Genomic DNA, 24,971 nt, shown 5'->3' with positions numbered 1-24,971 from the left:
CATCTCATCATCATCAACCATATTAAGAGGAACATCATGCCTTTCGGGGGCAAGCATAATATCATCAGAGGTGAGATCAGGAAGGATGTCATCATTGCCCGGATTAGGCAAAGAAGCAGAAGCAACATTGGTAGCATCAATGTCATTGATGACACCACAGAATTCAGTAGTCATAGTAGGTGGTTTGAGAGTCACAGTCTCCCCTGTGGAGACTTGAAAATCAGCCAACTTTGTGAAGGGATTGGCAACAGGAATGGGCTCACCAGCAACAACCAAATTCGTATCAGTAGGTTTGACAGTAACTGGGGGGACATAAGGGTGAAACCTAGAGCGGTTGCCCTTAACAAAAATACGAGGTTTGGCTCTCCTCTTAGGAAGGACAGTACACCAATCAGATGAGGTTGCCTTATCAGTGTGGGTTGGAGCAGAGAGAGAAGCAGAATCCAGCTTTGCAACAACTAATTCAAGGCAAGGAGGGGGCTTGTTTGGGCATGAGTTCATAGTGTGTTTAGGATCTCCGCAAAGCGGACACACTTCCCACACTCCCTCGTAAGATAAGAAATACTCTTGACAATGAGAGCCAAAGTTAAGAGTGATTGATCGTGGAACAGGTTTGGTGATATTGAGATTAACACAAACACGAGCAAATTGCCCTTTTTCAACATTTTGTTGGGTAAAGCGGTCAAGTCTGATGGGGTGACCAATACAAGACACAATTTGGTTAAGATACCTCCAAGCCCAATATTCAGTAGGTAAAAATGGAATCTTAATCCATTGATCCACACTAGTAATGCGACAAAACTGAGCTCTAAACCCTGGATACCAAGGCATCAACACAAAGTTCAGACCTTGGACAAACCAAGGTCGACCATTCCAAACATCAAGCTTAGTGAGAGGGTTATCAAACTGAATTAAGAACCACCCATTGCCCAAATATCTGAATTTAATCTCACCCTTAGTGTTATTCCAGTCTTTGTTAAGTCTAGCTAGAATAGCAGCTTGAGGAATGAACTCCCCCCAAGCTTTCCCAAATAAACAAGACTTTTCCATAAGAGAGACCTCATCATCAGCAAGACGAGGGGCATTGAGGGAGATTACAGCGAGAGATTCACTGTGAATCTCTGCAGGGACAGTGTGTGAAGTGTGCGAAGGTGGGGAATTGGGAGCATCAATATAATTGTGACTTCCCACAGACTCTGAGTCCGAGTGGGAGAAGGTGTTGGGGATGGTGTTAACTGAACTACCAAGAAGACAGGCAGATTGAGGTTGAGAGGAAACTGTAGGATTGTTTGTCTTGAAAAGTGAGGCATAGTTGGAGGTTGAAAGATTATCAGACATGAATGAAATTAACAGGTAGTTGTGATTATAGTGAGAGTGTAGGAGAAGGAGATGTGAGAGTGTGATGGTGTGATCACAACAGTGCAATTGAGGTTCATATTTATAGTGGTGGTGATTTAAAAAAGGGCGGGGAAAAACAACCAAGGTAATTACTGAGACCATACAGAAAGACATATTAAGAGACATCTTATTAACCACAAAAATCAGAATCCCATGGCAAAAAAACACATAGTTAATGAGAAAGTAGATAATATTAATACCAATTAACAATAATCCATAATCAATATTAGATCTGAGGGTAGAACAGGCAATTAAGGGGCGATTATACAGGAGATTAAGAGAAACGTGAGCATCAAGGTGAGATAAATAACACACATTAAACCAAAAACCAAAACCAAAGGCATCATGAATACGAACATAGCAAGAAAACACCAGATCAGAAACGATAAAACGAATATGACAATTTCCAAGATAATAATTAGCTAAAAATAGGTACTTCCCTGAGAATTTCGAAGGATTAGAGCAACTCAAGCAAGCAAAGGCCGCCGAACTCGTCAACCAAGACAAACCAAACAAAGGATTGGGCAAGATGGAGTAGCAAGGATTCTCAATTAAGATTAAATCCATTAAAAGTGGATTTCCCTCATAATTACAGACGGAGAAACCAAGGCCGCCGCCCAAGACGAAAATCTCAACCCTCAGATTAAGATCCAAAGGTGGAGAAAAAGAGACTGAAAAAATCTCTTCATTAATCTTAATTAAAAAGGCATTAATGTAGGAAGTAGGGTAATAATTACCCTGTAAACTAGAGGAGCTTTTCTGGTTTTGGATTTGGAGAGCAAATCGAACAAAATCAAGGTTCAACAATGGATGCGAAGGAGAGGGGAAGGAGGCGGATGAACCGAGGTGTAGGGGGCTAGGGTTTGTTTTGTTCTTTGGAATCTCATATGGCTTTTTTTTCTTTTTTCTCTTTCTCTCTCTAAGTTTCTTTCTCTCTCTCATATTTCACTACAACACATAGACCGATAGGTAATGAGTACTCCTATTTCGGACCGTATCTTGCACCCCATACGGGCATACATACCCAGATAGTCGGATACATGGTATTGCCTCCCTATCTCCAAACTGAAATTTCCATCTTTTCTCTCACTCACACACTTTCTCAGTCCTCCAAAGATGTTGGCAACTCCAAATATCCAAACATGGTCTTGCCGGAACGACCCTTTCAAATACCCTTCACCCCCTTTTCTTACCGTCTCCTGTAAGCTCTTCCTCTCCCTTTTCTCTTTCAATTTTATGTTTTTTGATTAATTAATATGAAGCTTTTTTTGTTTGCAATTACTCTTTTCCCATGCTTCATGGTGCTATTCAATTCCTAACAAATTCTATTAACCCCAGATAATATTATTTAGGAATTTGGTTGTGGCTTTTGCTTTAGGTGTTTGAATGGCTTTTTATATGTGCAATTGAAACAATTTTAAATTTATGCTTGAATTGAATTTTGGGATTTTCACACATTAGTAGCAGTTTTAGATGTTGGGTTGTTTGTCCCTGCTCCAAATTTGAGGATATTATCGACGCACTATTTATGTAATATTGCTAGCTAGTTGTGACTTTGGTTGAAGAAGGCATGAAATATATGTTCTACTCGGTTAATGTAGGTACATAGTATAAGAAAATTAAAAATAAAGTTGAGTGAGTGTAAGATAAAGTAGGATAATTGAAGAAAGAAATTGTAAAACAGTGGGTTGGTGTATGGAAAAGATGGATAAAATAAGAGAGAACGCGTGAAAATGTGTAATTATTTGTGGGATGGAGGAGTTAGATGGTAAAAGAGTATGGCTAAAATAAAATAAAAACAAAGTCACTAGAACAAAAAAAAAAGTGTGTGAAAAAAAGGATATACGAAGTATGTCTTAATCATGTGTTATTCTATCTCCTTCAAACTTAGCAAATTCTAATAAAAGACTTGTGTACACAGGAAAAGTCAGTCAAGTGACCCTTAACAGCCTTAAGCATGTAAAATGTAACCGTGCTGGCTCTCCCGATGTAGCTCATTTACAGAAGTTATTATGTATCCTATGGAAAGTTGCTTCTGTCTTACCACACACCCACTTGCTCAGACCTGCTTTTCACACTTCAAATGTGGCCTTGTATACGTAGAAGTGGCTTATTGCAATTCTCCAAGTTCGTTTTATAAATATGTTCCTATCATTCACTTAAAAGGATTGCTTTCTGTGATGCAACTGAGCCATTTTTAATAGGATTGATACTCTTTTGTAAAACAAGAGTGGGATGAGTATAGATAAATGGTAAACTGTGTTTGGTATGCATTAGTGAAGGACTTATTATTTGTATAACCGTAGGGGTGTTTTTGAAAGTGAAAGTTGAAACTTCAACTGGAATTTGAGAACTATTAGGAGTCATGGAGAATTTTTAATGTAGCTGATCTGGACTATTTTATGGAATAAGCTTAAAATATTGTCATATGCATGATGTTCATCTCCAATATAATGTATTTGTGTAGATAACTTCTCTATTAATTTTTCTTTCCCTATCGTCTTATGTTGCTTTGCAGTTAAGTCAAGCCTTCATGATAATTGTATTGGACGTCTACCTTTTCTATGGATGGCGGATAGATCAGAGAAGAGCTTGAGATCAGTATGTTCTTACGGTTTGTTTCTACCTTTACCAGATAACATAGCTTAAGTATTGTTCTAATATGAACCATTACTTGATGATGAGTGCAATTTACTTGGAGGCCTAAGTGGCTAAGTTTATCAGTACATTTAATATTTCCATGTGAACTTTATTTTTATACTAGTAGGTCATGCATTTACTAAGCACATAGATTGAGTAGGATCCACTGATGCACATTTTTGTGTGCAAATTTCTCTTCAATGTCATCTATATGCATAATACATGTTTGATATTTCCAGAGTTGACTTAAGGCCAGCTTGAGTATTTCCTAATATTTTGTAGGAACGCAGAGATTCAACCGTTATTTATTTTAAACTTTACGTTGTTTGTTGTTGTTGTTGTAAGCGACTAGCTTAAATGGCATGTATCCTCTTACTGTAGTGTCTATATTCTGCTGTGGAAGAGAATAATGTTGATTAGCGAATTAGGGAGCCAAACCACTTGTACTTCTCATAAATCGAGAAATGTTTTATATGCTTCGGTAAAATTCAATGTTTGGTTTACAAATTCTCCTAATCGGATTTCAAGATAACATGATAAGGTCCCATGCATATCTAACTTTATGATCAAGAGCAAGGACCGTCATATTAGTCAACATGTATTGAATTTGTGGCCCAGTGGCTCATAATCCTTACATTATAAAATTGTGATATACAGTTCTCTGATAATATGGGGGGGGGGGGGGATCAGGTTAATTTAGCAACTGTCAAGTAATATAGGGTCCTAGGAAATACACATCAATGAGAACCCATGATAGACAATCATAACTGGATTGTTGTGATTCAACTTGTGAAGATTGTTATTGATATCCCTGATTCCCTGATAATGAGGCTTCTAGTCAGCAAATGTTGCTTTTTGGTCACTGATCTTGCTTGTATTTCTGCTGCTGCAGCAGGCTTGAATGTCCCTCATAGGTTGACATTAGTAAATCTCAGTTTGTATTCTAGTTTGGACTTTTTGACCCATGTCATTCGAACTTTGCAGCGATTATGCTGAATACTGGTTTGGAATTTTGGACGCATGCACTCCATCATCCGGATGCATGCATCCATAGAGAAGTTTCTTTGGAATTTTAGTTTTCCCTGTCTTGTGAGGAAGGGCTTCTTCAAGTTCCCTCATTGAGGAGGTTCAATGGAACTGGGCTTATTGTACTTGAATCTCGTTTTCTATTTTTAGGAAATTGTGTACGTGTAGTGTTACCTAATACTTCAATCCCCCTGCGTGACACATATTAACAAAGGCGAATTATAACACAAGTGGTAATATTTGGCCCAAGTTAAACAAATTAGGTAGTGAATTGCATATTGTATTGGATCTAATACTCGTGTATTAGGTAACTCTGTGTACACTTCTATGCCAATCTATACCTAGTGTTTAAAAACTGAAACCATAAGTTAGAATGTGACATGTAACCATATGTTGTAATGTGACATGTTTCTTCACATTATCAATCTTTTCTTTTAGGAAAAATATTAAAATAGACAAAAATCAAAAGACATCTATACCTAGTATTTAAAAAGTAACACCATAGATGTTTAGATGATATGTGGCATCCTCTTCTTTCACTCATTATTTTTTTCTTTCAATTGTTTATTTTGTTGTTTGCTATGTTTTACAATTTTAATGCATCTTTCACTTCATCTTCTCCATTCAATATCAATTTACCATTTAATAATATTCATTCAATTTTTTACACTTCATCTACTTCTTTAACACTCAATATTAATTCACCATTTAATTTGATTTTTATATATTATTTTAACCTTCAAATTTTACCTCTATCTAATTAGATATTCCCCCTAAAATCACAAACCCTCAAAAAATTAGTAGAACTTTAAAACATGTAAACAACAACTAATTGCCCGTTCTTAGAACGGGCTCAAGAGCTAGTTTTTTTATAAGAAAGGAATATTTCCTTCAAAATCCCTTTCTCTTTTGTGTTTGCTACATTTCTTTTTTATGTTGTCTTCTTTACTTGCTACATTTTTTTGGCTAATTTATTCTCTCTACATTTTATCTAATTTGAACACTTGATTTAGATTCTAAATTAATCCATTAGAACGGATAGGACTAGAACCGTGAACAACTGAATAAAGTAATAAATCACAATGAAGAATAGAAGTTATCATTTGCCACTTATGCAAGAATGTTAACCAAATTGTAGCTGCTCCATAGAACGGGGAACAGAGATAAAGATGTTAGTGTATCAGTTCATGTTTACTGGCTACTTGTAGAAAGTGAGAACATACATTTGTTCTGTAATAAAAGCTTCATTTTATATGGGTGATTAGTAGTATTGGTATCTACTTAAGAAATCTAATTTTGTTCAGGTTAAGTTTTGGATTTGTATCAATGTGACTATGTGTGTGACTGTGAGTCACGTGTCTCTGAAAAGTTTCTTCCCCTTATATCGGTCTCCCTCTTATCATCTTTCTCGAACTAATTTAACATTACCAAATCACTTTCTTCCTCCTCTGCCAATCTTTCTCTCTCCTCCAAAACAACCAGATTGACCATCACTCCAACTTTCTTCTTTGGCACTGCTTAAGCGGTTAATCCTCAAGTCATTGGGGTTGTCGCAGGCGCAGATCCAATTGACGAGGCTGCCGTCGTTCCTCTCTCACCAAGTAAATTGCAACGGTTGGATTATTTGAAATGAAAGGTTTAGGGTTTAGACACTCTTCTTTCTTGATTAAGCTCTTTTACTTTCCAAGAAGAAAAATGACCATTTGAATGGTTAGGTCATCAATGGCAAGCATATATTTTTGAGTTGAAAGAAAAGTTAACTTTTCATCCTCAATTCTTAGTTAATTGCTCTTAAACGACTGTTTGCTAGAATTTTAATAACCGATTTTCCATTAAATTTTTGATTTTTGGTGAATTAAACATTTACAAAGTTGTAGATGTTTAATTATGGAACAAAATTAGAGTGCTCTACCAAACAAAATTGATCTATTTAGATGTTAGCTGCAGCCATCTGTTTTAAAGCAAAAAAGAGTCACTGTTGCACATATTTTTCTGCTGAGGATAGTGGACTAATAAGATAGGTGTTGTGGATTTTGTTAGATATTGGTGGTTTAGTATGGCCATTGTAATTTTCCTTTACATTCTTTTTTATGTTGCTAACTTTCATCTTTTTGGCATTTGTATAGGCTGAAGAACCAGGTAATGTGCTTTATCTCATGGAGGCTATCGGACAAGATCGAATACTGCAAACAAGAGCTGTAAAATTGCATAAACGGCTTACTGTGTATGTACATATCTTGCATTATATTTGAACATCGCTTGTTTCTTAGGATGTATTGGGGTACCAGTTCATTAATCTGTTTTTTTTTTCCTTCATGTTTGAAAGTCTTTTATTGTCTTGCAGAGTAAAAGTTGGTAATTATGCAGAAGTTACATCCATGAATGTACGCAGTCCTTTAAATCATGGCGGGTTGCTTGGAAAAAGTACTCAAAATTGCAGGATTTCAACTAGTGGACCTGTTGTAAATTGGAGAAAACACAGAATGAAACAAGTGTCTTTCTGTGGGACTCTGGTAGAGAATTCAGATAGCATGTTAATTGCTGATGCGGAGAGGAAGAAAGGCAAGCCTACTGAAGGGGTTATGGAGGCGTTGCAGTCAATTACAGACCCAAACGTTGCTTTTGAATACTTTAAGTCTGTAGCAGGGATGCCTTATGTTGTTCATACCACTGAAACTTGTAATCACATGCTTGAAATGTTGATGGTTCACAGGAGAGTAGGGGATATGGTTTTTGTTTTTGACTTGATGCAGAAGCAAATAATTAACAGGAACTCAACCACTTACTTGACCATTTTTAAGGTGCTCAATGTAAGGGGCGGAATGAGGCAAGCTTCCTTTGCGCTTGATAGGATGAAACCTGCTGGTTTTATTTTGAATGCTTATTCCTACAATGGATTCATTCATTTGCTTCTTAAGTCGGGGTATTGTAGGGAGGCTTTGGAGGTGTATAGAAGAATGATTAAAGAAGGAAATAAGCCTAGTTTAAAGGCATATTCTGCACTTATGGTTGCAGTGGGTAAACGGAGGGATACTGAAACTGTTATGGAACTGTTGAAAGAGATGGAGAGTTTGGGATTGAGGCCTAATGTTTACACATTCACTATATGCATTAGAGTTCTTGGGAGAGCGGGAAAAATCGATGAAGCGTATAGAATCTTGAAAAGAATGGATGACGAAGGGTGTGGGGCTGACGTTGTTACTTATACGGTTCTGATTGATTCACTTTGTGTTGCTGGTAAACTAGACGAGGCGAAGAATTTGTTTCTAAAGATGAAAGACAGTTCTCATAAACCTGATCGAGTAACTTACATCACACTTATGGACAAATTCAGTGATTGTGGAGACTTGGAAAGTGTGCATGAACTTTGGAGTCAAATGGAAACTGATGGCTTTCGATCTGATGTTGTTACCTTTACTATCCTCTTAAATACTTTATCCAAAGCCGGAAAAATTGATGAGGCGTTCTCTCAATTAAACACCATGAGCGAACAAGGTATTGCACCAAACCTTCATACCTACAACACTTTAATTGGCGGCCTTTTGAGAGCAAATAGGCTGGAGGAAGCAGTAAGTCTTTTTGAGAGGTTGGACTCTCTTGGTGTTGAAGCAACTGCCTATACTTACATTCTGTTTATAGATTACTATGGGAAATCAGGAGCGTCAAACAGAGCTCTGGAGACATTTGAGAGTATGAAAAGCAGGGGAATTGTCCCGAATGTTGTTGCTTGTAATGCTTCCTTGTATAGTCTTGCTGAGGCTGGGATGCTGAAGGAGGCAAATGATGTTTTCAGTGAACTTAAAAAAAGTGGAATTGCTCCAGATTCTATAACATACAACATGATGATGAAGTGCTACAGTAAGGCAGGGAGAGTGGACGATGCAGTCAAGTTGCTTACAGAGATGACAGAAAATGGATGTCATCTGGATGTGGCTGTCATCAACTCATTGATCGACATGCTTTACAAGGTTGATCGAGTGGATGAGGCGTGGGAAATGTATCAAAAATTGAAGCATATGAATCTTACTCCAACAGTAGTGACCTACAACACACTACTATCTGGATTGAGGAAAGAAGGTAGAGTCCAAGAGGCTATTATTTTGTTCACAACCATGATAAAAAATGGTTGCCATCCAAACACAGTTACTTTCAACACGCTCCTAGACTGCCTCTGCAAAAACGACGAGGTTGATATGGCTGTGAAGATATTTTTTGACATGAGACAAATGAATTGCTTTCCAGATGTGGTTACTTACAATACTCTCATATATGGTTTAACTACAGAAAACCGAGTATATGATGCGTTTTTGTTGTTTCACCATATGAGGAAATCATTGTACGCTGATTGTGTAACATTGTGCACTCTTGTTCCTAGTTTAGTGAAGAACTCAAAGACAGAAGATGCTTTAAATATTATCAGGTTCTTTTTGTGTCATGCTCAACATCGTGCAGAACGGTCATTTTGGGAAGATCTGACTAGTGGGGTTATTGTTCAAACAAGCGTTGACAAAGCTATGGTATTTGCTGAAAGCTTGATATCTTCTGAGCTTTGCCAAGATGACTCAGTTTTAGTGCCTCTCTTCAAGGTGTTGTCCAAACATAAAAGGGGACTTGAAGCACATGATCTTTTTGTAAGAGCTAGAAGCTGTGGAATTGAGGCTACTTTGGAAGTGTATTATATATTGATTGGAGGGCTTCTGGATATCAGGCTTGTTGATTTGGCTTGGAATCTCTTTGAAGAAATGAAAAAATCAGGTTGTGTCCCAGATGTGTCCATATACAATTTGTTGCTTGATGCTCTTGGAAAATCTGGGGAAGTTGATAGGCTTCTAAATTTTTTTGAAGAAATGCAGCATTATGGTTGTATTCCCGACACAGTAACTCACAATATCATCATCTCCGGCCTAGTGACATCTAACAACATAGACAAGGCTGTTGATATGTTTTATAATCTTGTTAGTCGAGATTTTTCACCAACTCCTTGTACTTATGGTCCTTTGATAGATGGACTGGCAAAGTCAGGAAGACTGGAGGAAGCAAAAAGATTATTTGAGGAGATGATCGATTATGGATGTAAACCTAACTGTGCTATTTATAATATCTTGATAAATGGGTTCGGCAAATGTGGTGATATGGAATCTGCTTGCACTTTGTTTAGAAGGATGGTTAAAGAAGGAATACGACCAGACGTGAAATCTTACTCAATTCTTATTGACTGCCTATTGATGTTAGGGCAAGTGGATGATGCTTGGGATTATTTTGAGGAATTGAAATTGCAGGGACTTGATCCTGATTTAATATGTTACAACTTTATGATCAATGGTCTTGGGAGATATGGTAGAATTAATGAAGCTCTATCTCTTTTTGGTGAGTTGCAGACAAGGAGGATTTCTCCAGACTTGTACACGTACAATTCGTTGATATTACATCTGGGAATTGCAGGAATGATAGAGGAAGCAGGAAAGCTTTATGAAGAGCTCTTGTTTAAAGGCTTAAAGCCTAATGTGTTCACATATAATGCTCTTATTCGAGGGTACGGCATATCTGGAGATCATGACCGTGCATATGCTGTCTATCAAACGATGATGACTGGTGGCTGTAGCCCCAACTTGGGAACCTTTGCACAGCTTCCTAATCAGTCTTGACTCTTGACTCTCCACATGAAAAATTAACAGGTACATTTAGATCTTTTGTAAGGGACACTTACATTAAATCTTGTTTAGAGGTTACTGTATTCTCAGTTTTTGCAGATCCTTGTATCAATGTATATTCCCCTCACTGTTTATAAAAAGTAGGACTTGTTTTTATCAGGATAGCGCCTGTTATAGTTATAGTGGTTGTGGTTGTAGAGCTAGACAAAAACATGCCTGTATACACTATTAAAGTTACAACTCTGTTATCTTATTGATGGCTCTCATTTTGATCCTCGTACAATAACTGGTTTAACATAATTTTCTTTAATTTTTTGTTATCAGCTGTAATAGGGTATAGTATGAATCAATGAACTAGTTTTCTTACTGTTATTAATCAGTAATCAGCTATGCGGTTTGTTTGGTACTCCCTCTTTTCCTAAATATGTGTCACCTTTTCCTAAAGTGGTGTTCCCTTTGTCCACTTTCCATTTTTTTTTCATACATTTTTCTCACTTTTTCATAAACCATGATTATTTTTTCTTACACATTCTACACTTTTCCCAATTTTCAATCCCCACATCCACTTTTATTTGTACTTTATCAATTAACAATTACTCACTCCGTCTCTTTTTGTTCTTTACGTTTTCCTTTTTGGGTGTCTCAAAATGTTCTTTACATTTCATTTTATATTATCACATAAATGTTTTAATATTCTATCAAAATTTGTGTACAATGATTATTTTAGCCAATTAAATTCATTTGGCCATTTAATCTCTCACGTTTTTCTATTGGAACATTAAAATTTTCTCATTTTCCAACATTAGAATTTTGATAAAAGTGAAAACATTATAAATAAATGTAATTTTCTTGTTTAAATAAAAAAAATAGAGGAATCTTAATGCACATTAAATAGTCGTTAATAAACGTGCAAAAAGCCAAACGTAAAGAACAAAAAGAGCTGGAGGGAGTATATTGTTTTTCTTACACACTTTTCATTTTATTAATTACCGCGCAAACTTTAATAATTGACACATATTTAGGAACGGAGGTAGTACCTTCCATTTACATTCAAGCAAAAGCCTAATATACTACACACCGTAACTGAAAGATACCAAACAACAGCACAGCTGATTACTTTCATGGAAATAAGGCAAGCATCTTCCAATTGGCAGCCAAGGGAAAATACCTTGTCAAATTTCACAATTAACAAAATCACAAGTTGACATGAGTATACAACACACCGTACTCTTTGTTATATCATCTTTTAGATAAGATACACTTGAATACAACATGAATAGAAGTCCTAAAAGAGAAAATAATGGGTAAATTCTAGGGGGGAAAAAAACGTATGACAGAACCAGAACATGTAAACAAAAAAGGGTTGCATCTCTTTCTAAAAACTCTGTTAGACCTGAAAATAGGCAGAAATGAGCCCGTATTCTGTATGTGCCATGCCTTCCTTGTACACTAAGAAAAAATGCTGAATGCGAACAAGCTTATATATTTCTTTCCTTCCATCATTGAGAGCCATCTGGAAAAGGATCCAACGCATCCTGTTTGCCATTGAAGTAATACTCAACAACGGCTCTCATTCTTGGAAGTTTGTCAGGATGATAATTTATATGGATAATCACTGGTTTAAACTTCTTCAGATTAGGGTCTTTCCTAACAGTCTTAAATAAAACTTTGCTGTTCATGAAAGCATAGAAATCCATAGTCCTCTTAGAAGCATGAAGTCCTTGATAGCCTGTATGTGAAGGGTAAAAGAGCACCTCATTGAAAACTGCCTGGTCCCATGCCTTTTCCTTAGAAAGCCTATCAGCAACACGATCCAAAAGCTCAATGGAAGGAACTGTAGGCCTTATATAAAAGAACCCTGAATTAAAAACCCAAATCCTCATAGTGTGTGCATATCGAGCCCAACCCATTGCAGGTTCATCAAAGACGTCATTATACCCATAAGCAGTCGCATTATTGTGGCCATCTGTCATTGATTCTACATCTGAGTCACGGTAAAGATGATCAAATGGGTTTCTTAAGTAGATTATATCAACATCTGATAGGAGAATACTGTAACCAAGCTGCAAGAACTCTCTTAAAATACGGAATTTCAATCCAGAAACAGCATGATTACCACCTGACCTTCCAATTTCATCCACCCCCTCGTCAGGGTCTCGCTTATATACAGCAACTCCATTGGATTTGCAGTAACCCTCAATCTCATCATCCAAAGCCACAACCAAATAATTGGGTATACCTGCTTTCTTGACAGTAGATACCTGCACCTCTAACATCTCCTGTACATTAGCATTTGCCAAAACGACAACCAGCTCTTTCCTAACAGCAACTTCTTCTAAGATCTTTGCCAATCTGGGGTTCACAGATTCATCCGGCACCACAGTTGGGTTCGTCCTTAAACTCTTTACGGTACCAAAAGGCCCAGCCTTGGGTTGCTCACCCAATACCAGAAATTGTTTTTGAGCAGTGTCTGTTCCTTGTTCAGCCAACCTTAGCTTCTCATTTAGCTCCCTCACTTGCTTTCTCAACTCTGCATTCTTTTCCGTCATCCTAACAATTTCTGCCTTGAGTATATCAATCCGCTCGTTTGACTCACAGTCCGACGAAATCTCCTGTTTTCCAGCCAAAAATCACACAACTTACAATTCATACCACTCAAGCTTCATGTATTCAATCAACTACAATTCAAATCAGATAGCCACAAAAGCCAGAATCCAGTATTTTATACTAAATCACTCAGGGACACAGCCAACAAATTACTACTACAATGAGGGTAAATCCCATTGAAGTGCGTTTCCAAAAGGTCCGTATACAATCTTACAGCTGACTAGCATTGGACAAAAAAGTTTTACACATAATCCACAATTTCCATTTTAACACACTAAATAAACAATCATTTCTTGAACTGGATGCCAACTATCTAAGCTCAGTAGTTAAAGTTACCCAACACAACCAAATTCTGTCTACATCGTTGCCCGTTGTGATTCCCTATACACCAAAAAAAAAAACATACATTCCCCAGAAACCCATTTTAAGAAAAGGGGATCGACCAAATTACACGCCAACCCCAAATCAAAACATCTCAACTACAGTACAACAAATTAAAAATACAAGAAGAAATGAGAAAGAGTAAAGATGAAAAACCTGATAAGTGGATTCAGAGAGACGGGAGATTGCGGAAGTGGAAGGATAATGAGGATGGAAGAAACCATGTGGGTAAAAAAAGGCGAAAACACAGCCCAACAAAACACCGATCGCGATAGCAATGGCGATTCGAGATGTACGAAGCGATTGATTGTTACTGCCGCTGGCGCTTCGCATCAAACCGTCTCGACGACCCGCCATCATTTGACGGGGTTTGGTTTACAGAATTGAATGAATTTGGTAATTTCCTAGCTCGAATTTTGGAGGAAACGATGAATCAATTTTAGGGTTTATAGAATCTGGATTGGTTTATTAGGATGATGAAATGAAATTGAAGGTTTGATAGTGAGAGAGTGGGAAGCGTGATTGATGCGAATAAACAATGAAGTACGGAGTAGTACTCAATTCACCTCGAGTAGGTGTTCTTACTCAAACTTATACTCCGTAATTATGTCCTAACTTGTGTCTTGTTAGGCCGTTACAGTAAACATGCTTAGAAACAAACACGGCACCTACAGCTTAGCGCAAGCATCTATTACTATTACTATCATATTAAACAAATAATTTCATAAACCCACCCCACCCTCCACCCACCAAAATGACGTAGTCCCCACATGTTTAATTATTAAAATATCTATCCAACCCCACTTGCTTTATAATTTTATTTCATTCAATTATTCTTTCTTAATACCCGTGCCCGGTCAAATGTATCTCTTAAAAAAATACGGTCGGAAAAGACAAGTGTATCCCTTAAATAAATACAGAGGGAATACTTATGTTACTATATACTAAAACAAACACCAGGAATGACACATGTCACTTCCTGATGTAAAAATTTTCCGCCTACAATATTTTCCAAAAACATATATCTTTTTATTTTATCTTTATTCTCTACCTTTTTGTAAACTATCTTTGTATGGAAAAAAAAGTTTATAAATTATGACAATAATAGATATCACGTAATAATAATTTTGCTAAATATTTTTTGAAAATATTTTAGTCAAATCGGTACTATAGTATATATTCACTCGATATATCGATCAAATTAGCTGAATAAATTTAAATTAATATGTTAAAAAAAATTATAATTATGCAGTTTGGAAATATTTAGTTAAATATTTTGTAAAAAATAATTATCATAATCCGTGCGTGCACGGGATCTAATCTAGTTTTAAACTATCTGGTATACACTTCATCTAGTTTAATTATTTTTGCGTTAAATGCAACTTAATTTTACTTACGCAATCCTTTTTACTTTTTTTTGTTTTTTTTTTCATTCTAAAAAAGCATAACCTTCCCTTGTACTATATTATATTCTCCCAATCTTTTTTTATGTTAGTTTGGTTTAAATAAATTGATTTTTTTAGTGTCACGTGTGTATAATCAAATTATAATTCATATTTTGATTGCAACGGACAATTTCTTGACTTAGAAGACCTTGAAATTGAGGTAATTTATTTTATTTTATTTTTTTTCCGTAACATTTTCATGCAATTTGTATGAAATAAACACTTCTATTTTGTACAAACTGGACAACTATTTTTCGTACAGATTGAACAAAATATAATTAACAATTTCATAAATATTGAACATAACATAAATCGAATGTTATTTCACCATAGGCAACTGAAAGAACTAGTATCATCATTTTGTTCAATTTGTGCGAATATTTGTGCGAATATTTAGTTATGTTATGTTCAATCTGTATGAAATGATTAATTATACTTTCTTCAATAATTAAAAAGTATTTAATTGTATGACAAGTCATTTTGATTTGTTTAGACTCTCACCATGTTTGAGCAGTTGTACTTATTTGCCAACACATTAGGAGTAGTTCATAAAAACACAAGCATAAACCTAATATATCACAAATGAGTACACCACTAAATTTTATTCAAGACAACAGAAGCAATAAACCCATGCTCTCTGCCACATGTTTGCGGAGCAACAATCGTAACTACAGCAGTTCAAGCTAGCTAATAAACACAATACCAGATACTAGTAAAATAGTAGCCATCACAATTCACGAATTCAAGATAACAAAGATCTCAGAGGGCTTTCATCAAGACCCCTTATATCAGATATGCGCAACATTTTCCACCACCAGCAGAAGTGTTCCATCTCATCAAGAAAGAATGAATTAAACGAATTCTCCCACCTGATTCAAAAATTTAAATTAACTTTCCAACAAACCAAACACGAGAAAAGCCAAAATCTCTGATTTTTAATTCCTAATAACAGCTGCTCAAACAAAACAGAACATAGGCATCAATAACAACCTCACGGAAAATTTACTGCCAACAGAACACATGGAAGTTCTGCATCCTCAATAAACAAGTGCTGAAAGCTGTGCATCTCCACCGGGCATCACTTCACCACAAAACTCAACAAGATCCACCTTAAAACAAATAATCAAACATAAAAAAATTAACCTCAACAAGATACACCAGGTAACAACACTACTACAAAATGCCTGTATCTCAACATTGTGAAGAAAGGGCCTAATGTCCGCGTTATTTCTTATAGAATTTCCGAGTGTATTTATTTTCTAGATTTGGAAAAGCGTCGAATGATAGTAAGATGTCACTTATGTCGAGCACATGATCTTGGAAAATATTAGTGCATTGTCCTTTAATTCTATTTTTTAAGAAAAAGGAAAACCGCCCCAGTATTCTCTCACGCATTCATCACTCCTCAATCAATTCTCAACCCTAACATTGAATCAGTTCTTATCTTGTTAACTCCTCAATCAATTCTCAACCCTAACATTGAATCAGTTCTTATCTTGTTAACTCCTCAATCAATTCTCAACCCTAACATTGAATCAGTTCTTATCTTGTTAACTCCTCAATCAATTCTCAACCCTAACATTGAATCAGTTCTTATCTTGTTAACTCCTCAATCAATTCTCAACCCTAACATTGAATCAGTTCTTATCTTGTTAACGCTTTCATCTCCTTCATTCACCTGTTCTGCCAAGATAGCTCCCATTTCAGGAAAAATTGCTTCTTATCTTGTTAACGCTTTCATCTCCTTCATTCACCTGTTCTGCCAAGATAGCTCCCATTTCAGGAAAAATTGCCAAATGAAACCTAACAAACTTAGCAATTTACGAATTACAACCTCAAACTTTTGTTTTTCTCAATTACAACCTAAAACTTTATAGCGTAAAGAATCAGAAAGTGATGTCATTTATACATTTCCAAAAAATTTAAATAATTTCAAAACAAAAAAACACACATTAATAATAATAAAAAAAATTGAAAAACAAAATTCCCTGTAATTTCCCCCCAATGGCCCAATTACACAACAATGGTGCATCATCATCAAACATCACGCATTATCATATCAAATAAAAAATTATCCCTCAAATTTGGCAAAAAATCCAAATAATAGAGCAGTTGCAGGGGCACGAAACGCCGGAGGATGAGAAGGAAGAGGGGTAAGTTAGGTTGGGGGGAGATGGTTTGATTTTGGGCGGTGGCGAATCAAGGTGGTTCGCGGCGGACCAGCGAGGAGGAGGGAAGGAGATCCAAGAGGGAGAGAGAGGATGCAGAGCCGTGGAGCAGTTGAAGGAGGAGAAGAGGATGGTTGGTAGGAGGCGGGGTCGTGGGTGGGCCGCTGTTCAAATGCCTCCATAAGATCGAGAAGCTCCGGAAACATTAACGTGCTGAGCTAAATCGGGTTGTTCCATAAATTCATTTTTCATGGGTTCACTTCTCTATTTCATGGGAAAGGAGGTGGGGGCGGAGCAGGTGGTAGTGCTGGTGGTTAAGAAGGCGATGGCGGTAAGGTTGCTTCTTGTTGCTGATGATTTTATTAATGGTTGATGTGATGGTGAATATCGAATGATATTGACAAATTTGATGATGATGATGATGATGAGAACTCAGAACAAAATAAAGGGAATGGATTGCCAGAGTTTTGACTTTTGATGATAAGTAATTTCTTTTTAAAATTTTGCTTAATTGTTATTTTATATTTAAATAATAAGAATAAATAAGAATGACATCACTTTCCGACATTGTTGACCGGAATTTGACCCGAGGTTGTAATTTAGAGTGAGGAATTAAGTTTCAGGTTGTAATTAACAAAAATGAAACTAGAGGTTGTACCTCGTAAAATGCTAAGTTTGTTGGGTTGTTAAAAATTGACAAATTTTCCATTTCACCTCCCAATTTTTTTTCCCTTGCGGTTTGCATCACTCTCACCCATCTCGCTACCTTATCTCCTCCCCGTTCTTCCATATTCCGGATTTAAATTTGTTTAATTTGGGATTTATGTTTCTATTTGACTAAATTGGCGGCTCCAGGAATATGGATCATCAGATTTCAATATCAATTTTGATATATTCTATTAGAATTTTGTCATATGATGTTTTTAATTATCAATTTCGATGTATTCTGAAACTGTTTTTTGTGCAATTGATGTTAAATTGATAAAATTCGGCATTTGAACTGTCAATCAGGAGTCTTGATGCTTAACTAGGTTCATACTAGACCTCTCCATCTCTGGAATCAGAGTAGCATGTCACTTCAAGTAATTTATCCCCTCTTCTTTGAAGTCCGGATTTATTTTTTCCTTTTTTTAGTTTCATAGTAGATCTTCAACAATATTTCTACACTTCAAAATTTTAAAATAGCTTTATCTAACTTCTTTTTATTTTATTTTCCCTGACGAAAATTTATTGTTTTGATTGAGTAAATAAAAAGTTAAAATGATTTTGAACTTGTTTTAGTAGATTATCTTATATTAGTAAATGTCAATACTTCACTACACAGTCTATATAAAAAGAAATTTAACTCCGGTGATTTTCAGATTTTAGCATTAATATTATTTATTTTCTTTCTTTTGTACCAGATATATTGCATTGAAATTTGCTTTCATATTGCATAGTTTACAGCATCAAGTGCTGTAGCTCTGTATAATATCCAAGCGCTATGTTTCAGGTTCCTTATTCTGGTGCATTTTTTCTTTTTTCTAATCTTTTTAAAGAATTATTCACTTGCCTGATCTATTAAAAGCCTATACTGACCTGGTGATAGTACTAAGCTTTTGTAGCATGCTTTCTTTTCAGTTAGATAACACTATATATTCAAGCCATGCCTCATGCTTATTTCTAAGTATCAATTTCTCTTTGTTTCTCATCGAGACTGTATACTTCAACGCATCCAGTGCTCTATAACCATGTATAGCAATTATCTTACTTGCCTCCACTTGGTGGCTCATCTTGGTCTATATTGTACGTTTCCACATTCTGGTATTCTACCCTGTATTACTTTTATTGCCCGATAATAACTTTGTCAATCTTTGGACTGGAGATCCACTACCGAATCTGTTGTTTACAACTTTGATTTCTTAATAGTTTTAAGAAAACAAGCTTTTCTAACTATCTAAGGTTGAAAAGAAAAAAAATAAACAAGTCTTCAATTCATTGAGTTCAAAAAGTATGTCCTTTTCCCTACCAGCTACAATTTTTCCTAATTCAATGAGTTTGGTACTAGGCCTCTTTCCTTTCGACTAACTTTAATCGACCATGACGGCTTGACCATCTAGTTCAGTGCATGTCCTTTTCCATCTCCCGGGTCATGTCCCATTTGGTGAATTGCGCAAATATCTTGCAATTTCTTGAACAAGTTGGATAAATGATAGTCTTTTAGTAGCTTTCCTATACTTGCTAATAACGGGTTTTCAAGTACAAGTACACTCAAAGAGATGTAAGGAGCTTAGATTACTTCTATGACGTGTTCAGATTTGTAAGGAAATTAGTGATTTTGATTCCCATGCGACTTCTCGATATTTCCTGTAACTTTAGGCAATTTGTTGATAAGAAGTTTCAAGTGACTTCCCATGGTTTGTTTTTCTTGTTTAAGTCCCTAACCAACTAACCATGCTATTTTATTTTCAAGGTTAGTTAGCAAGTGCCATGTCAGGCTGCTCCAAACTGGCAAATATGTAGAAGGCTAGAAGCTCAAACTTTGTAAGATGTTATAGATTTTTAATGTGTTCAATAGTTTTAGTGGACAATGGTCAAAGTAGGACAATGCTTCATTATATTATTAGTCTTTTCGGACAATGGCCAATATGTCAATATCGAACCAATCAGTGATAAGTTATACACTATACTATACAACTACTAATAAATAAAAAAAGACAAATTAAAAAGAATGAGTACCTCATTTTGTAACGTTAACACATGGTCATATTTTGACAGAGCATTAGCTGGCGAACTGGCCTCAACAACTTCCATACCAGTGCAAGGGTCGTGCCTCTGCACCACTGAGGGAGCAAAGTTCCCATCACAAACTGGAAGCTGATCTACACCACTTGCATCTCCATCAGGCATTAGACAAGTGAGGGCAACAAGAACCACCTGTCAGAGAAAGTAATTATAGCCCAACAAGCTCCACCTGGTAACTACAAGACCTGCTGTACAAAGACAAATTTAAAATATCAATACCTCATTTTGTAGTTTTGAAAAATGACCATGGTTTGACCGAGCAGCAGCTGCCGAACTGACCCCGACAGCTCCCTCACCAGTGCTGGGAATTTTCATTTCCCCCAGCACCGGTAGTGAAGAAATAGAGGTTAATTGCTAGTCAGAATCCTCATAGACTCCACCATCATCGGAGAATTCATCAAAGGACCTCATATCCAACTGGTAGCGAAGGATCCCACCTATCCCACCAAAGCCACGGCAGAATTGTGACCCCTCTTGTGATTTGTTAGTCACAAATTCAAGAGAGCATCCAAACTTCTTATATTCATTAGCAAACCACTCCAATAATGGCATCTGCTCTTGAACCTCCAGATCTGCCCCAGTTTCAGTGTCACGAAAGTTGTCCTGATCAGCCTCCTGTTCCTTATTCAAGTGCTTAATGATTACTTCACCAGTAGAACTGTTTTTCAGCTCAAACCTTGTAATATCCAAATTCTCCCAAACAATCAGTGTCTCCACCGCACCCATCTCCAAAGCCTTCAGTGTGTCATCCACTCCAAAAACATACTTCCCTGTGTCCTGACTAATTTCCTCAAAGTACTTCCCGATCAACTTCTTCTCTTGGATGAACTTCACATTGGCCAGGATCTCAGCAGACAGCTCGATTGCCTGATTGAAACCACTTTCCCCACCATAAGAAACATCCACAACATTCAGTATCTTTGCCTGAAGGCGAGGATCAAACATGTCTGATTGACTCAGCTCGGTCTTGAAATCTGCAGAGCCAGCAAGTATAAGCCCAGAAACATTAGGCTGGCTGGTTTGTGGATTAATGAAAAATTGTGTAGCAAGCTCTGCCGTCTTCCTCACATAGTTATGCCGCTTCTCCATCCGAAGACGTGCAAACCGCAGAGCTGACTGCCCACCTCGTCCGTGTTTCTTCGGCAAGTCAACACTGAATTTGTGAAGTACTTCTCTAGTGTTGCCACTAAGAGTCCCAAAAAGAGTCCCATTCCCATCCATCACAATAAACCCAAATTTGTCATCGGATTCAAGCAGTTCATTGAGAGCTTCAGTATGGAACTTGTTGTCACAAAGGTACAGAGATGCATTAATGGGCTTGAAAGGTTCAAAGTCAATAGTAACTTTCTTTTCCTTTCCATCTTCAGTCATAATTGTACCTGTGTAAAGAACAAGTCCATTGCCAGGCACCCTGTTGTAAAGCTTCAGTCTTTGCTGAGCAGATGTGATTGCACCAAGTACAGATTGGCGATTAACCCTACTTTTGATATTGGACGCAGTTCCAAATTCATCACCAAGCATTTTTGTAACTCGTGATATTTGATCACGAGGAGGAATGATCAATGATATCATGCTGGTACCATTTCCTCTTGCAGCTTCCAATGCCTTGATCAGCTTCTTGATCTTCCATATTGCGATATTCTTGTCAGTTTCTTGACCATCACCGAATGTCATTGTCATTTTGTGAAAATTCAAGCAGAGTTGTCTGTGGACAAGATATAAAAACAAGTAATGAAATAAGTGCACCAGAATAAGCAAAATAGATATGGAAAGAAAAGCAAAATCGTCTCTGGACAAGATATAAAAACAAGTAATGCAACAAGTGCACCAGAAAAAGAAAAATATATAAGCAAAACAGATAAGGAAAAATTCATCACAAAGGCAGTTGGATTAGTACTCCTTCACTTCCATTGAGGCTGGGTAATAAAGGTGAAACGATGACACCGATGTCAATTCATTTTTTTTAGCAGAACACATTCATTTTTTTAAAAAAAACAGAACAAAAACCATCACTCATATCATCATATTAATATGACTAGCAGTCTTTGACCTCTAAAATTTCCTAATCAATTGCAACTTTAGCAGCATAATAGACAACTATTTAGAAATTTGTTTGTGAAAGAGGAAGTATCTAGCGAAATTCTAACATACCAAAGATTTGGAAAGGTTTGGGTATCAGACTATCAGCTGAACAGGCACAGGTCACTTTAAGAAGGGCATAGACATAATTAAGTTAATCACAAGATAATTAGAGTCATCAGACCAATAGAACAATAATTTAAAAACACATACAAAAAACACCGTTGATAAATGAACCTTTATAAAGAAACACAACTTCTAGTGATCAATCTACAACCAACAAAAGCTGAAAACTGTGAAGACAGGATTGTCAAAGAGGTCACAACATTCATCTGCAGCTAGTATAACACCAACTATCATCACTTATGTCTACTCGTCAGTCACATTTCTCAGTGATTTTTGGCTCTCTCTCAAACACACTGACACACACTACTCAATCAAAACTGAAATCAGCACATCTTAACTGAAACTGTTAAAATACTTCCCTTGTGGGATTTTAGTAATGATATAAGCGGTTCCTGATCCTATCATTCATTGAGATTTGAGACTTTTAGGAAGAATCGTATTATTAAGACTTATATATGGAAAAACATTAAAGGATAGAATTCAGAATAACAATATTCAAATGAATGTTAGAGTTGCAGATATTGGGATTTTGGAATAAGAGAAGGGAGAACCGATTAGGATAGTTTGGGCATGTGAGACAGAAGATGCATCATCTTGCACCAGTGAGGCAAGTGGAGAGACGGGAATATAAAAAATTTAGAAGAAGCCTAGAGAGGCCAATCAAGACTTGGATGGAGGAGTTATGAAGGATATGAAGAATTGGGTTTACAGGAGGAGCATATAGCACTTGATAGTTCATAAAAGTAAATAAAGGACGAATATCCTTGTTGGAAGACCAATGGAAATAATATCTTTGGTGCATGCAGCCGAACCCATCCTATTGGGAATAGGGCTTGTTGTTGTTGATTATCTCGTGTCACATTCACATATTCAGAAAGAAAAATTCCTACTCTTATATAGCATCAAGTATGTGCACCAGGAAGGAAGCCAAAAGAACTTCAATGTCAAACTCATTTCACAAGGACGCCCTAGCCCAACACACAGAGCGTTCCCACAAAGATATTGGTAAAATAACACGCCGAAAACAGATACAATAGCCAAAAACTAGAAAAATACATAGGCTACAAACAACACAATGGAACCATTGATCCGACTCTGATTTTCTCAACTCACTGATCATTATTTTCTTCAACGAGAACCCAATTTTTAAACTTGATTGTTCTGTTATGAAGTCAGGGGACTAGGGAAAGATTTAGTTAAAGGCTCTGGACAAAATTTTGATGTGGATAGATTAAAAAAATTAAAAAATTACATTACAAGTTCATCCCTACATATGTTCATATATCATGATTAGCCCCAGAAACAGATAAAGAACAAAATTCTTGGCACCCATACTCGCAGTTGAACGATCAGATCATCCTTCTTCTAATTTAGGATCATGGCGAAAACACAAAATAATGGCGAAACAAATAACTTATCAATCAACGAAATATCCTAAAAATCATCTAACTCCATATACATAAAATCAACACAAGCATCTCCAAATCCAATTAATGGACACAACTAAAAGAAAAAATCACATCAAATAAACCTAAACATGTTGGCAATTCTTCGATGGGATAAGACTACAAAATAGCCGATCATAAACATCCATAACAGTTGCGCAAACAGAATTTAAACACCGAATATTAAAAAAAAATGGATCAAATATAATTCAGAACTTTTTCGATGAATTCGTCAAGAAAAACAATATATATGAAATCGAAATAATGGTGAGAAATACCTGAAAGATTAATTGCGTGGAAGATCGATCAATGGAATCGATCGAAAAAACCCTAAGTACTGAACAAGCTCGTAATTTGGCTTTGGCTCTCTCTAAAAATGCGGTGACGCAGTTGGAAAATATGATTCGTGAGGAAGGAGGTAGGCTTTGTATTTATAGAGGACTTGGTAAGAGATGTACAACGGTGGTAGAGCCGTAGAGGTGTTCAATGCGGCGAGGACAAGCGTCTTGTCTACGCGTATCGACTGGATGGTGGCGAATGTGGCAAATTAGCCCCATTATTTATGTTTAACTAGATTTTAGCCCGTATTAATTGTATGTTGGTTGAGTGGTGATTGAGGCTGAACTTTGTAGGGAGAACTCGTGTTTGATCCCCGCACCAACAATTGGGAGGGGGATGGAACTTATCCACCCACTCGCCCCGGATCCGAATTAGCCCTAAGGGTGAATCGGGTGCTAACAAAAAAAAAATAGATTTTAGCCAGTGCGATGCACGAATTTTATTAAATTGTTAAGTTAAAATAAAACTCATATATATACCAACTGCTATATTTATATATTAGATAAATATTATTTTTCATTGGCCGAAAGCATTAGATTTCCTAGGTGACGCTCTAATATTGGATTAGTGTTTGATTTTAGATTGAATTTTATTTTATTTTAGATTAGTGTTTAATTTTGGATGAATTTAGTTAGATTTATTTTTTAATTATTAGAGTGTTTGATTTTGGATGGAGTTGTATATATTAGTAATTAATTAATTAAAATATCTACGTGACACCTACTTAATTATCTACGTGGCACTTGATTTTTTTAATTCAAAAATAAATTAGAAATCTTATTTTTCATTGGCCGAAACCAATAGTAATCCTAGGTGGCGCTCTAATATTTCAGCAAATATGCCTCCTTTATATAGATATATTAGATGTGCAAATTAGTCCTT

The 24,971-nt window shown here is 36.3% G+C and overlaps 3 protein-coding genes across 5 annotated transcripts; 1 reads left to right on the top strand and 2 right to left on the bottom strand.

Annotated features, from left to right (window-relative positions):
- Positions 1-2,367: 2,367 nt before the first annotated feature.
- Positions 2,368-11,001, top strand: LOC110805521 (pentatricopeptide repeat-containing protein At4g31850, chloroplastic). Of its 2 annotated transcripts, none has more exons than XM_022011144.2 (4): positions 2,368-2,599; positions 3,917-3,999; positions 7,191-7,288; positions 7,409-11,001. In XM_022011144.2, the coding sequence occupies exons 1-4, from the start codon at positions 2,515-2,517 to the stop codon at positions 10,707-10,709; spliced, it is 3,567 nt and encodes a 1,188-aa protein (XP_021866836.1). In that variant the 5' UTR covers positions 2,368-2,514; the 3' UTR covers positions 10,710-11,001. The 2 variants fall into 2 exon arrangements, with proteins under 2 accessions (XP_021866836.1, XP_021866839.1); XM_022011147.2 differs by having other exon boundaries at positions 2,534-2,599; positions 3,917-4,012.
- Positions 11,002-11,862: 861 nt separating this feature from the next.
- LOC110805536 (arabinosyltransferase RRA3) lies at positions 11,863-14,364 on the bottom strand. The gene is made up of 2 exons (XM_022011155.2): positions 13,860-14,364; positions 11,863-13,327 (listed from the first exon to the last, which is right to left on the bottom strand). Exons 1-2 carry the CDS (start codon positions 14,061-14,063, stop codon positions 12,215-12,217), a joined length of 1,317 nt encoding a protein of 438 aa, XP_021866847.1. The 5' UTR covers positions 14,064-14,364; the 3' UTR covers positions 11,863-12,214.
- Positions 14,365-15,722: 1,358 nt separating this feature from the next.
- On the bottom strand, positions 15,723-24,287 carry LOC110805544 (eukaryotic peptide chain release factor subunit 1-3). 2 transcript variants are annotated; one of them, XM_056843215.1, is made up of 6 exons: positions 24,029-24,287; positions 20,320-21,805; positions 20,035-20,232; positions 16,827-16,907; positions 16,139-16,257; positions 15,723-16,017 (listed from the first exon to the last, which is right to left on the bottom strand). In XM_056843215.1, the coding sequence occupies exon 2, from the start codon at positions 21,778-21,780 to the stop codon at positions 20,455-20,457; it is 1,326 nt and encodes a 441-aa protein (XP_056699193.1). In that variant the 5' UTR covers positions 21,781-21,805; positions 24,029-24,287; the 3' UTR covers positions 15,723-16,017; positions 16,139-16,257; positions 16,827-16,907; positions 20,035-20,232; positions 20,320-20,454. The 2 variants fall into 2 exon arrangements, with proteins under 2 accessions (XP_056699193.1, XP_021866853.1); XM_022011161.2 differs by lacking the exon at positions 16,827-16,907.
- Between the last annotated feature and the right edge of the window lie 684 nt (positions 24,288-24,971).

This window comes from Spinacia oleracea, chromosome 4 (genome assembly GCF_020520425.1).
Source record: "Spinacia oleracea cultivar Varoflay chromosome 4, BTI_SOV_V1, whole genome shotgun sequence".
NCBI classification, from domain to species: Eukaryota; Viridiplantae; Streptophyta; class Magnoliopsida; order Caryophyllales; family Amaranthaceae; genus Spinacia; species Spinacia oleracea.
The sequence above is the reverse complement of the archived record's forward strand: the minus strand, read 5'-3'. Positions and strand labels throughout refer to the sequence as shown.

What these genes read in the sequence shown, in the direction of transcription:
- LOC110805521 (XM_022011144.2), top strand. Translation starts at nt 2,515, where the DNA reads ATGTTGGCAACTCCAAATATCCAAACATGGTCTTGCCGGAACGACCCT. An exon ending in CCCTTTTCTTACCGTCTCCT is followed by an intron (nt 2,600 to 3,916) that starts GTAAGCTCTTCC and finishes GTTGCTTTGCAG; the next exon opens with TTAAGTCAAGCCTTCATGAT. An exon ending in TTGCATAAACGGCTTACTGT is followed by an intron (nt 7,289 to 7,408) that starts GTATGTACATAT and finishes ATTGTCTTGCAG; the next exon opens with AGTAAAAGTTGGTAATTATG.
- LOC110805536 (XM_022011155.2), bottom strand. Translation starts at nt 14,063, where the DNA reads ATGATGGCGGGTCGTCGAGACGGTTTGATGCGAAGCGCCAGCGGCAGT. An exon ending in TCTCTGAATCCACTTATCAG is followed by an intron (nt 13,328 to 13,859) that starts GTTTTTCATCTT and finishes GCTGGAAAACAG; the next exon opens with GAGATTTCGTCGGACTGTGA.
- LOC110805544 (XM_056843215.1), bottom strand. Translation starts at nt 21,780, where the DNA reads ATGACAATGACATTCGGTGATGGTCAAGAAACTGACAAGAATATCGCA.